The 15675-nt window shown below is 40.9% G+C and overlaps 1 protein-coding gene and 1 pseudogene across 3 annotated transcripts; both read left to right on the top strand.

Moving 5' to 3' along the window:
- On the top strand, positions 1-1388 carry LOC107511051 (annotated as a pseudogene).
- A 7377-nt stretch (positions 1389-8765) lies between these two features.
- UBB (ubiquitin B) lies at positions 8766-10824 on the top strand. 3 transcript variants are annotated; one of them, XM_036223299.1, is made up of 2 exons: positions 8766-8798; positions 9759-10824. In XM_036223299.1, exons 1-2 carry the CDS (start codon positions 8781-8783, stop codon positions 10680-10682), a joined length of 942 nt encoding a protein of 313 aa, XP_036079192.1. In that variant the 5' UTR covers positions 8766-8780; the 3' UTR covers positions 10683-10824. The 3 variants fall into 3 exon arrangements, with proteins under 3 accessions (XP_036079192.1, XP_016000608.1, XP_016000609.1); XM_016145122.2 differs by lacking the exon at positions 8766-8798 and adding an exon at positions 8904-9053; XM_016145123.2 differs by lacking the exon at positions 8766-8798 and adding an exon at positions 8952-9104.
- The last annotated feature ends 4851 nt before the right edge of the window (positions 10825-15675 follow it).

Genomic DNA, 15675 nt, shown 5'->3' on the forward strand with positions numbered 1-15675 from the left:
ATGAAGCCTAAACTGATGTATTAGGAGCTGAAGGTGCCTGATAAGGAGCCAGCTAGTGAGCCCAAGGCATGAAAGGCTGCAGAGAAAAAAGCCTGCTGGGTTCTGCTGGTACTCATCCTGGAAGTTGTAGGGTTTGGCGCTCTGGTGACTCTGCTGTTCTTATGAAAATACAGCAATCTGCATTTCCTGGGGTCCAAACGGTGCCCAATCTCCTACTATGACACCTGTGAAGCTGTGCTGGTGGAGAGCATCCCCCAGGGCCTGGACTTCCCCCAATGCCTCCACAGGTGACCCCTCTACCAGCCAGGTCTGGCTGGGCCTGCTCACAGGGGCCCACGGCAGCCTAGACATAGTTTCTTTCTACTTAACCCTCACCAACAATGATATCCACACTTGGGAGCCCTCTGTCCAGGAGTTAATAGACCCTAGCATCTGAGGTGTGAAGATCCATGTTGCCATTAGCAACTCCAGCCCCAGGAGAACATGCAGATCCTGCTGCAGAGCATTGCCCAGGTCTGCATGGTGTACATGCAGAAGCTAACCCATGGCATCCCGAACACCAAGTCCTGGGTGATGGACCAGATCCACTTCTATATTGGCAGTGCCAAGATGAACTGGTGCTCCCTGACCAAGGTCAAGGAGCTAGATGTGGTCATGTACAACTGCAGCTGCCTAGCTCAAGACCTGACCAAAATCTTCAAAGACTACTAGTACCTGGGTCATGCAGACAGCTCTGGCCCTAGCCCTATGATACCCACTACAATCAAGAGACACAAGTGGAAATATTCCTCAACAGAAGCCCTGCTCTGGCCTATCTGGCAAGTGTACCCCCACCACTGTGTCCAAGTGGTCATACCGCAGACCTAAAGGCCCTGCTCAACATGGTAGATGATGCCCAGAGTTTCATCTACATTGTGGTTAGGAATTACTTGCCCACTTCTCCCACCTGTGCAGGTTCTGGCCTGCCATCGACGATGGACTGAGGTGGGCTACCTATGAGCAGGGTGTCAAGGCAGCGGCTGATCAACTGCCAGGGACACTATGAGCCATGGAGGGCCTTTCTGCTCTCCCTGGTTGCCCTGCCTGATAACTACACCCGCTCTGACATCCAAGTGAAAGTCTTTGTTGTCCCTGTAGATGAGGCCTAGGCCACATGGTGTCAACCACAAGTACATGGTGACCAAACATGCCACCTACATCAGAACATCCAACTGGTTCAGCGGCTACCTCATGGAGATGGTAGGTACTCACTGCTGATGACACAAAACAGGTGGGGCTGTCTATGGAGCCAGCTGGGGACTGTCTTCCTGAGAGGCTGGGCCTTTCCTTACAGCCATGACCTCAACACTTCAGCCAACAATGTGGGCAATGCCTGTCACCTGCTCTGAGGCTGGATGACAGGCTGAGGCCTGCAAGGCCCCTGTGAACACAGATATCCTGAGTCCTGGTCTCTGTCGCTGTGCCCTCTGCTTCTGTCTGTCCTATTGTGGCTCCACAGGCCCCCCTGCTCTTCCATCCCTACTTCCACCCTCCACAAGCCTGATGCTATGGCCTCAGGACCCAGCCAAGCTGGAGGAGAGATCAGCCAAAGAAGTGGAGTATGCTGGGCTGGCCCCCACCCCAGCCCACCCACTTCCCAGGACAAAGAGGGTCCAAGATTATAATAATAAGTAAATAGCCTGTCTGCAAAAAAAAAAAAAAAAAGAAAAGAAAAGAAAAGAAAAGAAAGAAAAAGAACAAGAAAAAATGTTTAAAATGTTCTTTAAATCCAGAATAAGTTCATAACCCTAAAAAACAAATTAAGAAGCAGTCAATGGTAATCAGAGAAGAACAACTCCTTTAAGTCTAAGGGAATGGTACAAAATTAATTTATCCAAACAAATAATAACTACTATTGCCTTGTCAGTTCTGGATTCCTAATTTTGTAACAGGTTGAGAAATTGATACAGCAAGCCTCAGATCTTGGTCCATTGACTATGTTGGAGCATTCTCTAGAAAGGTATTGGAAAAAGAAAATAGCAGTCTTTCAAAGGCCAGCTCTGTAAAGAGCAAAGGAAACTAAGCAAAAAGGCAGAGAAAGGAAATGATATTTGCTCAATATCTACTAAGTGTCAAGTAATTTACCTACACTTAAGATTCAATTTGACAAAGTAGGATGACACCTGGTTCACATTTTTTTCTTTAAAGATAGAGAAATTAAAAGTTAAAAATGTTAAGTAAAATATACTGGTCATAGCACTGGCATAAAACAAAGTTGGGAATCTGATATGGTTGTGTTTTATTCTAAACTTCATACTCTTTTTACTGTTCATACACTGCCTTAGGTCCCTAAAAGGATTTGTTGATAAATTTGACATAATTGACACATGTAACATAAAGGCAGTTTGTTGGAGCTAGCCCAACATTCATTCCTACCCTTATATTCCTACATTAACAGTTACAAGTCATATTTCACTGCCTCCTATGGCTCTTCCCAAGAGGCTCCTTAGAGCTCGTACCAATGGAATTCTGATGGCCAAATCTACCAAATTATCAGACCTGCCTCAATAAGTGTCTCTTTCCCTACAGTCAAAGACTATTTTAAAACAAATAGGCTCATACTTATAAAGTAAACTGAAGGGGACTTTATAAATATTTTTTTCTAAAAGAAATCTTCCCATCGGATTGGCAAATTTTTTAAAGTCTGACAATACTAAGTGCTGCTGAGGATACAGAACCGTGGGAACTCTCCTACATTGGTGGTGTGATTTTAAGTTAGTACACTCACTTTGGAAAGCAATTTGGCAAAGGTTAGTAAAATTTCAGATACATCCCACAATTCTATTCCTAGGTACATATCCTAGGGATGTTCTCACACACTTATATAAGGATACATATGAATGTTTTTATTGCTAGTGGGAAGGGAAAATGGTGTAGCTGCTATAGAAAACAATATGGCAGTTCCTCAAAAAAATTAAAAATAGAATTAACATGCAGTCAAGCAATTCTACTTTTGGGTGTATATTCAAAAGATTTGAAAGCAGAGCCTCTAACAGATCTTTGTACACCCATGTTCATAGCACCGTTATTCACCATAGCCACAAGATAGAATCAACCCAAGAGCCTATTGACAGATGAATGGATAAACAAAATGTTTTAAGTACATGTAATAGAATATATTTAACTTTTAAAAGGAAAGAAATTTTGATAGATGCTACAACATAGATGAACACTGAGGACATGTTTTAAGTGAAATAAGCCAGTGACAAAAAAAATTCCACTTACATAAGATACCTAAAATAGTCAAATTCATAGGAACAGAAGGTAGAATGGTGGTTTCCAGGGCCTGGGGGGAGGAAGGAATGGGAAGTTACTGTTAAATGGGTACAAAGTTTCAGTTTTAGAAGATGAAAAAGTTATGTAGATAGATGGGGGTGATGATTGCACAAAAATGTGAATGTACTTAATAGCACTGAAACATACACTTAAGAATGGTTAAGGTGAAAATTTTATGTTTTTTTACCACAATTTTTAAAAATAAAATAAATTTAAAATAAAATTTAAAAATGCTTTTAGCAGCTTTGTCTTTAACAGTGAAAAATTAGGAACACCCTAATGTTAAATTGTAGTATCTTCACATAGCTGAGTACCATATAGCAGCTAAAGCAGTTGAACTAGAGCTACAGCCTAAACAAATAAATTTTAAACACAATATAAATAGAAAAATACAAATAAAAGAAAAAAAGGAAGTTGTAAGATAATATGCAGAGTATGATATTTACATAAAGTCTAAAAATGTGTCTTAGTCTGTTCAGGCAGCTATAACAGAATACCATGGGGGCAGCTTTTAAACAGAAATTTATTTCTCACAGTTCTGGAGGCTGAGAAGTCCAGATTTAGTGTCTGGTAAGGGCCCACTTCCTCTGTCCTCACATAGGGCAAAAAGTCTCTATGAGGTCTCTTTTATAGAGGCACGAATCCCATTCTTGAGGGCTCTGCTCTCATGATCTGATCACCTCCCAAAGTCCCTGCTTCCAAATACCATTACATTGGGAATTAGGTTTCAACATATGAATTTTGGGGGACACATTCAGTCTATAGCAACATATAACATTATGGAACCATAAATTTATATTATTAGTTGTAAAAGATGCCCGGGATTAATAATATCAAATTCAGGTTGGTGTTAAAAAACAACCAACCAACACAAATCATACAAGTCCAGCCAAGTGACTTTTGACAAAGGTGCACAAGCCATTCAATATAGAAAGTATAGTGTTTCCATGCTACTGGAACAATTAGACATGTAAAGGAAAAAAATGAACCTCAACATAAACCTCACACCTTATACAAAATGAATGATTTAAGTGTAGAGAAAACACAGAAGAGAATCTTTGGGACCTAGGGCTAGATGACAAATTCTTAGACAAGACACCAAAAGCACAATCCATTCGAGAACAGAACCAATAAATTGAACTTCGTTAGAACTTTTAAATTTGTGTGAAAGGTGCCATTAAGAGAAGAAAGCAAAGAAATGGGAAACTGGAGACCTTTAGAAAGTTTACAGAGCAGATGTGGTAGAAAGAAAGCTAGAAGGGTGAGAGGTTGGACTCTTGAGAGTAGGTTACTGGGGTTAAGAAAGTGGAGTTTGATCAGCTTCGGGTGATAACAAGGTTCACTGCTGCAGTGAAATTGAGGTGATAGTTGAAGAGATCAGGTAAGAGTGGTATAAGAGGGAGACGAGACTTTATCAGAGTAACAAACTTTTGTATTTCAAAAGACACCATCAAGAAAGTGAAAAGAAAACTCATAGAATGGGAGAAAATATTTGCAAACTACATATCTAAGAACTTGTATCTAGAATATATAAAGAACTCTCAAAATTCAAAAAGATAAACAGTCCAATTACAAAATGGGCAAAACACATGAACAGACATTTCAGCAAATAGGATATACACATGACAAATAAGCACATAAAAACATGTTCGACATCATTAGTCATTACAGAAATGCAAATTAAAACTATAACAAAATATCATTACATATATATTAGAATAGCTAAAGCAAAAATATAATAATACAAATGCTGTGAATCTTCAGAGAAATTGCACCTCCCACGCACTCAAGGTGGGAATGTAAATAGCACACCCACTCTGGAAATAGCTTGGCAGTTTCTTAAAAACCTAATCATATACCTACCATATGACCCAGCAATTATACCAGCTACCTATCATATACCCAACATTCATCCCAAGGAAATGAAAACATCTGTTCACACAAAAATGTGTACATGAATCTTCACAGCAGCTTTACTTGTAACAGCCCAAAACTGGAAACATCCCCAAAGTCCATCTATTGGTGAGTGGATAAATCAATTTCATGGTATATCCATACCATGGAATGCTACTCAGCAACCAAAGGAATGAAAATATATTAGATAAATATCAAAGGAATTGGCGGAAATTGGGTGAAGGTTTCAATGAGACCTCTCTCCACCATTTTTGAAACTTCCTATGAATCTATAATTATTTAAAAATAAAAAATAAATCATTATGGAAGTGCGAATCAACAGCACAAGGAAATATCACCTCATACTCTTAAGATGGCCACTATAAATATAAAATAAAATAAAAAACAGAAAGTTACAACTGTTGGTGAGGATGTGGAGAAACTGGAACCTTTGTGCATTGCTGGTGGGAATGTAAAATAGTATAGCTACTATGTAAAACAGTATAGAGGTTCATAAAAGAAGTGAAAATAGAACTAAGCTCACTTCTGAATATATATGCAAAAGAACTGAAAGCAGGGTCTTAAAGAGATATTTGCACATACATGTTTAATGTAACATTATTCAGCCAAGAGAGGGAAGCAACCCAAATATCCACAGAGGGATAGATAACACAAAATGTGGTATATACATAAATGCAATATTAGCCAGACTTTAAAAAGAAGAAAATTTTGTCACATGTGTGGATGAACCTTGAAGACATTATGCAAAGTGGAATAAGCCAGTTACAAAAAGACAAATATTGTATGATTTCACTTATGCAAGGTATCTAAAGTCAAAATCACAGAAACAGAAAGTAGAATGATAGTTATCAGGGGCTGGAGGGGAATAAATGGGCAAGTGTGGTTCAGTGGTATAGAGTTTCAGTTCTGCAAGATGAAAAATTTCCAGAGATGTGTTATACAACGTGAATATAGTTAACACCTACTGAACTCCACATTGAAAAACAGTAAGACAGTAAGTTTTCTGTTGTATTTTTTACTACCATAAAAAATTTTAAGCTGAAGCAAAATAGTGAAATGTCAAGATTTAATAAAATTGGGTGATGGTTTTATGGTGTTATCTCCAACTTTCACATGTTTGTGATATTTCATAATAAAAACATTTTTAAGTAGATATTTTGGAATGGACAGATTTCTGTGATTTTGAGGCCCACTATAAAGACAATATAGAATTTTGCTGTGCTCCTTTGGGCATTCCATATCAAAGTTTCTAACTTGTTGGTAATAAATTAGGAGTTAGTCTCATAATTCTGCTGAGATAGCCAAATGAGGAAATGACAAACCACGGACCAACTCCATATGTTAAATATCAACTGATAATATCAAGAAAACAATTGTGAATTTATAATTGGAACCAGTTTTTCTTATAGATTTTTACAAAAAGACATCTAGCCGAGTAAAATCACTTAGACTCTCAGAATTAATTCCTGTTTCTTTCAAAGGAACTGCCTAGACAAAAACTATTAGCCTAAAGAGATTAAGTAGCTTCTTTCTGTTTTCTATTTTAGGGTCTAAGGCTGTTGCAAAGTCGTTTTTCTCTCAGTTGAACAAAAGGAAAAATTGCAACTTTATTCACTGAACAAACATTTATTGAGCACAATGCCAAGTACTGTGCTAGATTATCAAATTACCAATCTTTGGGATTTTGTCATTCTATTCTTTTTTCACAAATTATCTTTTAAATTTTATTACCAGAAATGATATTATTGTTTCATTTATATGTAGACTGTAAAAAATTCCTCGTTTATTGTACAAGAACAGCGCGCGCCTTACTGCTGAAACATTTTGCTTTGTTGAGGTTACCAAATGACCTACTTTGGCGAAACATTAAACCAGGAAGCTGAATGACTCACTCTGGCAAGTGTGAGAAATCCCAGCAGTCAACATTATCAATCATGAAATCGCCTCTCTGGATCATTCTACCAATCGACATGTATGACTCAGGAGAAGCTGCCAGTTGGTGAAACAAACTCAGACTCAGTGTTAGGTTTATGAAAATGAAAAGATGTATTTTGTAAAACAAACATTTTATCAACTACCTCCAAGACCAATATTATCTCAGAAACTTTATTTCCTAATTATTCAAGTAAGTAGATCTTACCAATTTTAGTAAATTTAACTTAAAGCTGTCCAGGTGGTAACTCATCATATACCTTTCTATATTGTACATTTATGGACAGTTTCTTAATGTTATGCGTAGAAGCGTTGTAATGACTAACAACCTTTTCTAAATGATATCTAGCTAATTCCTATTAATGCAAATCTCTACTTTTTACGAAGGTTGGTATTACATGACAAAGAGCCATTTGCGTGTTTACACCCCCATCTCAATGACTCAAACACAGGGCAGCGTGGTACTAGAACTAAACAACCTTGCCTTATTTAAGTTCCTCAGGTTATCTCCTTGCAGGACGAATGGTCAAACTCAGGATGTCAGAGAAACAGATGCGTGGTCCTGGCTAGTTAACCCCTTCTTGAGTTGTCACTTACCCAACAAACACATTAATGGATGAAATACTATCTTCTACTTTCTTGTACATGAATTCCCTGTCTCTTGAAGAAGGTTTTCGGATTCCTAGCCCACAATTTTTTTCTCTACCAGTGTTTGGAGAAACAGCAAGGAGACATAATGGATTTACAGGTTTTGCCAGAGCCAGATCTAAGCCGGGCCACCGTGTTACCTGGAGTCGGAGCTTCGCCGCTCTGGGAGCGAGGCGAGAAGCCTCCAGTTAAGGGCCCTTATGAGGATCAAGTAGTGTTTGGAGAAACAGCAAGGAGAAATAATGGATTTACAGGTTTTGCCAGAGCCAGATCTAAGCCGGGCCACCGTGTTACCTAGAGTCGGAGCTTCGCCGCTCTGGGAGCGAGGCGAGAAGCCTCCAGTTAAGGGCCCTTATGAGGATCAAGTACAACAAAAGCACTCTAATCGTAATGAAGCGCGATTTAAGCTCTACAATCCTGCTATTATCAAGAATCAAAATGAAAACCCGCCAGTGTGTGAGGAGCGCGCAGTTTTTTAACATTCCGAGGAGGTGTGCTTGTGTTTCACAGCGGACACTGGGGAAAACAGCTGCCGGCCGCGCCGTCTCGCTCCTGAGCACCTAGAACCCGAAACTGAGGAGGCTTTCCGGCTAAGTCGCTGCGAATCCCCTTGCTCCCTGCTGTAAGGATCAAAAACATGTATTTGGGAGGTTGGGGTTTGAAGACAGGAATGCCGTATCCATTCTTCCACCATCTCAAACCGGAAATAGCCTATCTCACTAAGGCGCGTCTCCGTGGCGCACGCGCACTGAGTCACTTAGCAACGTCAGCTCTCCTAGCCCGAGCCCAGCAACAGCCGAGCTGCCGTGTCCCGCACCAATCAGCACCGGCCTCGCCTTCACTCGTCTGACCAATCAGCGCCGGCGCCGCAAAGAAGTTTCCAGAGCTTTCGAGGAAGGGCCCCTTAACTTGAATTCATCCGCCTGATAATTTTCCTACTTTTTCTTAAAAGAGGAAAAAGATAGCCTGGAATGAAGGAAGCTAATTTGGTAGAATTATTTTTTCTGGCTCTGAGGAACTGGGGGCTCACTGGAAGGACCTAACTAGCTTGTGGGGGGTGGGGCCGGGCGAACTACTTTTAGTGGCGCATGGACACGGCGACTGCGTAGGAGGTGATGAGTGACGCAACAGACGTTGCATAAATCTCAGCTCCGCCGGCCGGAGAAGTCAGACGTTACTGGACGATTGTTGGTGGTGTTTGCATTGTTTGGTTGTACTCCCAGTATTTTCTCGTTCGTCAGCAGGTAGTGGCTCGCAGCTTTCGAGACGTGGGAGGGGTGGAGAGCTGGTCTGAGGTGAAGCTGGCTAATTGTTGGGGCGCTGTGGGAGTTGGGGTGAGGAGTTGGGGGGGATGGGTAGGCGAAGTGACGCGGCGCCGGGGCACCACAGCTCAGGGCTTTGCCGGAACAGTGGGCCTTGTTTACGTGTAGCGAGTGGGGGCGGTTGCCGTGCGCGCGGACAGAGACTAACGGCTATTTAACCGATGGAGATTCCATCGTGTCTGCTTCAGAGGGGGAAGGCGGAACAACGGTAGTGTGGCTTCTAGAAATCCTTAAGTTTCGAATTGCGACTTGGAGGTGTCTTGCCCTACCTCCGTGTAAACGGAGATTTTTATTTTCCGTGTCCTGTGGGGCTTTTTACGTGCTGTGCTTTGGTTTTGGGAAAATTGCTGGTGGTGAGGGAGGGGAGCACTTAGCGAAGTACCTGGTACAGTTTAGGAAGAACGCTCTTAAAGGTAACTTAAGAAAGCATTTTTGGTACTACAGGAGGGTTAAGTTGAAGTCTTGAATAAAGAATTTTGTATTCAAAGACTAATTTGTGTAGTAAAAACCGAGGAAAGTTTGTGAGATGCAGATAATTTAAGGAGTTTATTTTGAAGAAATGATTAAATATGAAAGTAATAACTGAAAAGATCCTGAAATTATACTTTTCCTTTCTAAATTTTATAGGTCAAAATGCAAATCTTCGTGAAGACCCTGACCGGCAAGACCATCACCCTGGAAGTGGAACCCAGTGACACCATCGAGAATGTAAAGGCCAAGATCCAGGATAAGGAAGGCATCCCTCCAGACCAGCAGAGGCTCATCTTTGCAGGCAAGCAGCTGGAGGATGGCCGCACTCTTTCTGATTACAACATTCAGAAGGAGTCGACCCTGCATCTGGTCCTGCGTCTGAGGGGCGGTATGCAGATCTTCGTGAAGACCCTGACCGGCAAGACCATCACCCTAGAGGTGGAGCCAAGTGACACCATTGAGAATGTGAAGGCCAAGATCCAGGATAAGGAAGGCATCCCCCCAGACCAGCAGAGGCTCATCTTTGCAGGCAAACAGCTGGAGGATGGCCGCACTCTTTCTGATTACAACATTCAGAAGGAGTCGACCCTGCATCTGGTCCTGCGTCTGAGGGGCGGTATGCAGATCTTCGTGAAGACCCTGACCGGCAAGACCATCACCCTGGAAGTGGAACCCAGTGACACCATTGAGAATGTGAAGGCCAAGATCCAGGATAAGGAAGGTATTCCTCCTGACCAGCAGAGGCTCATCTTTGCAGGCAAGCAGCTGGAGGATGGCCGCACTCTTTCTGACTACAACATTCAGAAAGAGTCGACCCTGCATCTGGTCCTGCGTCTGAGGGGCGGTATGCAGATTTTCGTGAAGACCCTGACCGGCAAGACCATCACCCTGGAAGTGGAACCCAGTGACACCATTGAGAATGTGAAGGCCAAGATCCAGGATAAGGAAGGCATCCCTCCAGACCAGCAGAGGCTTATCTTTGCAGGCAAACAGCTGGAGGATGGCCGCACTCTTTCTGATTACAACATTCAGAAAGAGTCGACCCTGCATCTGGTCCTACGTCTGAGGGGTGGCTGTTAATTCTTTAGTCTTGCATTCATAGTGCCTAATGATGGCATTACTCTGCACTCTAGCCATTTGCCCCAATTTAAGTTTAGAAATTACCAGTTTCAGTAATAGCTGAACCTGTCGAAAGTGTTAATAAAGGTTTTGTTGCATGGTAGCACGTTTTGTGTTTGTTGTCATGAAATTACATAGTGATGTGGGGACTCCTAACTGGTTGAAACGGTGTTCAAGGGAGGGATTTAACTTTGAGATGGTTGATGTGAGCAAAATTAAGTCATTTGACTTTTGGTAAGTATGGGATGTGCTGAGGTGTGGGAAGTAGATTAAGCCTTGTAGTTATTTGTTGACTCTTAACGCTTTTCTTGTGAATGCATTATACGCAAGTGTTTAGGTAGCGAAATAGAACTGGAATCCCCTCTGCTGTGTGAGCTCAGCCAAGAATCAGGTGGAGCCCTAGTCAAGTTTTGAAAGAAGGCTGGCCGGTGAGAAAGATGACAAAGTGAAAAGTATATTCTGATCTAAAGCACCTTACCACAGGAATGTTAGGTAGCAAAGGCGGTTTTCTAACAAATCTTAATGGCTAAGAGCTTTACATTACTGTAAAAGGTAAGATTGCAACAGCAAATGAGATTCTTTTAATTTGGGACTTGATAAGTGTTCTCTAACAAGCAGTTCATGTGCTGCCATACCAGTAAACACTAGGCAGTATGTTTCCAGTAATAGAAATTGGAGTAAGAAGCTTTGGATACAGGGGTCTTTTATTCTTTAGTTGTCAACCTCTTTACCCTTCACAATTTTCTGCAGTGAATGTAACCAGTGAATTTGGTGGTTTCTTAGGACAAAAATGGTTCCGGGAGTGTCTACAAGGGAGAGAAGTTGGAAGCCCTCCTAGTTTTATCAAAAAGTTTAGATACCATAGTAGGGAAATAACTTTTCTGGTACTAAAGCTGGTGTGATCACAAGTACACTATTAGGAGTAAGGACATCTTAATCACGTATAGGTGCGTTATAAAAATGTAGAAAGCCAAGCGTCAGACCTAAACTTAAAATGCCTTTGATGTTTTAGTTGTACCTCAGAAGGTCCTGGTGCATAATTTGGGAACTGCCTTTTCAATAGTTTTGTATGTCCCAGAAATCCACTTAAATTTGAGTACTTTGGGTTTGAGTTAGACAGTGGATGGATGTAGCACTTAATTTTAGACTAGCGAATTAATGCTTCAATTCCTGTAATAAAATACTCAGGCCAGAAAAAGGAAAAGCTGCTTATATCAAACCCTTCGAGGTGGTAATGAGAAAGCAAGCCTTTAAAAAGCCTTACAGGAACACATTTGACTTATATTGGAAGGTGACATCCTCTCCAGTCTGCACATTTTTAGCAGTTGACTTGTTCAAGGCTTAGTTCTTGGTAGGGGCAAACCAAGGACTGGAATCGATTAAGTGTTCTAATTTAGTTCATAAAATCTACGAAGTTTAATTGGGTTCCTTCCCCTGCAAAATGTCCTCAAACTAGTGCTTTTAAACAAAAGGCTTTTCGGTGAATGCAATAAAGTTTAAAACAGGCTTTTTGCTAGTGAGGCTGGGTATTATGGGCCCAGCACACTTCCACTGCATGACTCGGCTATCCAAAGTTGGGTTTTAAAGATTAAAAGTCATTCCCACATTTTCCTTTACATGTAATACAAACTTTGATTAATAAACCTGAAGAATAAATACATTACATTGAATAGCTAAGTAAAGACTAGTGGTGGTCTGGGCAAATAGGACTTGCACAATTAGGTTGTCATTTCTGCCAAATCTTTGCTATGACTTGTGATCACAAGTTTATAGTTTTGTGAATTCCTTGAGAAAAATTCTAGCTGTTGCTGTCTCAAGATCTCTTCCATAGGTATCAAAGATATTCATAGATCTCAGCAAATTCACTCTTTATACAAATTGAAATTTGAGCAATGAAAAGGCTTTCTGTGTCTTTAACTTGTGCTCTCAATTGATTTTGGGAAGTGGATTAATCACTTCCGCACTGAATTAAACAACAGGCCAATTGTAATTAGGGGTTCCTGCTCACTTCTCTTAACTGCTGGTGAGGGGCTGGCAACGCTGTGAGGAAAGGACTAAGTACATTCACGTAGCCAAGAATTTCAATTGCAGTTGGTCCAGATGCTAAAGAGTCCAGGGAGGGAAGAAAATTGTTAACAGCCCATGCTGCAAATACCTCACCTGCCCTTTAAATCTCTGTCTTGACCTTCCCACTCCTGAGCCTCAGTGCTACAGAGGGTTGCTTATCAGACCTTTTGCCTGTTGGGATGGTATCCAAAGGGTGGGTCAGTCTTCTAAAAAATTTTTGAGCTCATTTTATTTTGGGACTGTGCTACCTGCGAAAAGCAAATTTCATGTGTTTATTAGGACTTTTTATATTGCACAGCGTGTGTCTTGAGATTTGCAAAACAAGGTGCCTCTTAACCATACCTAATTGTAATCTTCGTTGTCCACCTTTTACTTAATTAAAGAAGGGTTTCTGTTTTTTTTTTCTTGTGATTAGTCCTGAAAGAATGCACCTGTGTGCAAAGATTTGTTCAAATACTAGCTTGGCATACTGAAAACAAGTCCCAGATACTTGTCTACAGCCTGATGCCACTCCAAGATGAAATTCTCACCAGTTCTCAGTAAAATGAAAAAAATGAGACCGGCCAGTGGATTGAACATTAAATCCATTCAGTTTCAAAGACTATATGCCCTCTATAAAAATGTTGCAGTGTAATAGGATTCAGGATGTGGTCTGAAGTAGACACACCCACTTGAGTTTTTTTTTTTTAATTGAAAAATGATATAAAAATTTTCTCCCATCTACCTCCCTCCTCTCCCCTACTGTCTGGTAATCACTAGTCCATTGTCCATGTCCATGTGTCTCTTGACTATTTGAGTTTAAATCTGGCTCTATTTACTGGCTCGTAACCTTGGGCAACTAATTTATCTTCCCAGTATACCAGATTCCTCATCTATAAAAATGGGGTTAATTATACCTATCTCAGTATTCATGAGGATTACATTCAAAGTGCTTAAAACTATGCAAAAACTTCCCTAGTGTTTCCAAAGCTATTATAATGAAATATGAAAAGACATAATTCTTCCATCAAAGGAGAGTGGTTAAATTATGATAATACAATATTTAACATAATGAAGGCAATAAGAAGTAGTATAGGACAATATTTAAAACTGAAAAGTGCTGTAGTAAATGCGTGTGTGCATAAGCACACAGAATGGTAGTCCCCTGTTTAACATTAGTTGCTTCAGGAGAGTAAACAGGTGGTTGTGAATGGAGATATATTTCAACCTCTTTGTGGATGTTTTCAAATCTGCTAATCATAGGCTTCCATGAGGACTGAAGTCACAACATAGCATCAGTATTGTTCACAACAAGCATCCCTGTCCAAAAGCCAGCAATGTACTTGTGAAGTCAAGACTGCTCCCAAATTAGAGTAGACTTAACTGTGCATAAGTCTCTGGTTCATTATGCATCTCCCAGGGCCTCTAGAAAGTACATTTCATGAGACTTCCTGAACCTCGAAACACTGCATTTTAGTTATACTATGCTCATTCCTCAAATAATATGAAGAGGCAAGCCATGGCTCCCTGTTAATTAGGCCCAGCTGACACCAAATGGAAGCTTTAAACAAATATTGATTTCTGAAAAAGTAACTTGCACTTATTAACAATATTAACAGAGAAGTAAGTTTTGGGTTTTTCTTTATACTTTCTTGATCTCATTACTTTTTTTTTTTTCTTTTGTCATCAGAAGTTGAGTGGTGAAGTTCGCAGCTAGTAGGTCTGAGGTCTCAGCCAACTCCTGTAATTTGTTCTAGCACCTACTCCTCTGACTACATAACACCTACCTACCAGGACTCTTCTTAAGGAACACTTTTACCTTCAGAAATTTCTAATATCAGTGTTTCCCAAACTTTGCCCCCAAACATAACCACTGTGAAAAGGATGCTGTGGTCACAGGGCTCAGGAAGTTGTTACTTGCCTCTTGGAGACTTAGATGTGTGCTAGCATATTAAAGGCTCCAACAAGTTCTGCCGTAAGGGAACTTTTTAATTTTTAACCCAGTATTTTTCGGTTTCCAATTTCGCTTTTTTTTTTTTTTAGAGTTAAACATATTTTATTCAGCACAGGAATGTCTGAACAGAAGGCCTTGGGCAGGGTTCCTAATAAAGAACTGCTTCAAGCCCCACTGTAAACAGTAAAGTAAAGCTCATCATGTAAACCACAGGGACCAGAGGAAAGGGGGGCTCTGTACAAGTTCTGGGTCAGGTAACGTCAGCATACAGTGAAGTTGGGACAAGGGGTGGGTGGCCCATGCCCAGGGCCAGCTCAGCCTGAGATTGTCTAGTGAGCAGAGTGAGCAGCTGAGTGAGCAGTAGCTCACTCAGAAAATCCATGGTGATAAGAGGGCAGGGCCAATTCAAGGGATTATCTCAACCATGGAAGGTGACAGGATCAATTTAGCTGAAGCAGCCAGGGCTACTGCATCAACATATGATTAAAAGGCCCTAATACCTCTCACAGTGACATTCAGGGCAGCCCTGCCAGTTGCCTCCTATCAGCAAATGTAAATGACACTGACCTTCCCTGACTGAGACTGCACTCCCCCAATCTGAGCTCATCTAATTTCACTTACTTCATCTTCCTTTTCAATCAGTTAATGTCCCTCACATTTTGAGAAACACTGTTCAAGCCATGACCTCTCCGCTGTCTCCCTGTGTAGCACTGCTGATTGATTGCACAGGGTTCCAGGCCTCTTTCAGGACAGATTTGTGTTGCTGTTGACTCTAGACTTGCCACAAATGGCCTGGATATTCTGCTAAAATAGAACAACACAAATATAAAATAAAATCATATTTTCCCAGTTGACAGAGAAATGGGTAAAACTTTTCAGGTTAAATTTTTCTTCCATAAGTTGTTCTTAATCATTTGGTACCTGCTACATCTTGTCTTCAAGCAGGTGTTAAGA

Source organism: Rousettus aegyptiacus, unplaced genomic scaffold (assembly GCF_014176215.1).
Source record: "Rousettus aegyptiacus isolate mRouAeg1 unplaced genomic scaffold, mRouAeg1.p scaffold_m13_p_6, whole genome shotgun sequence".
NCBI lineage: Eukaryota > Metazoa > Chordata > Mammalia > Chiroptera > Pteropodidae > Rousettus > Rousettus aegyptiacus.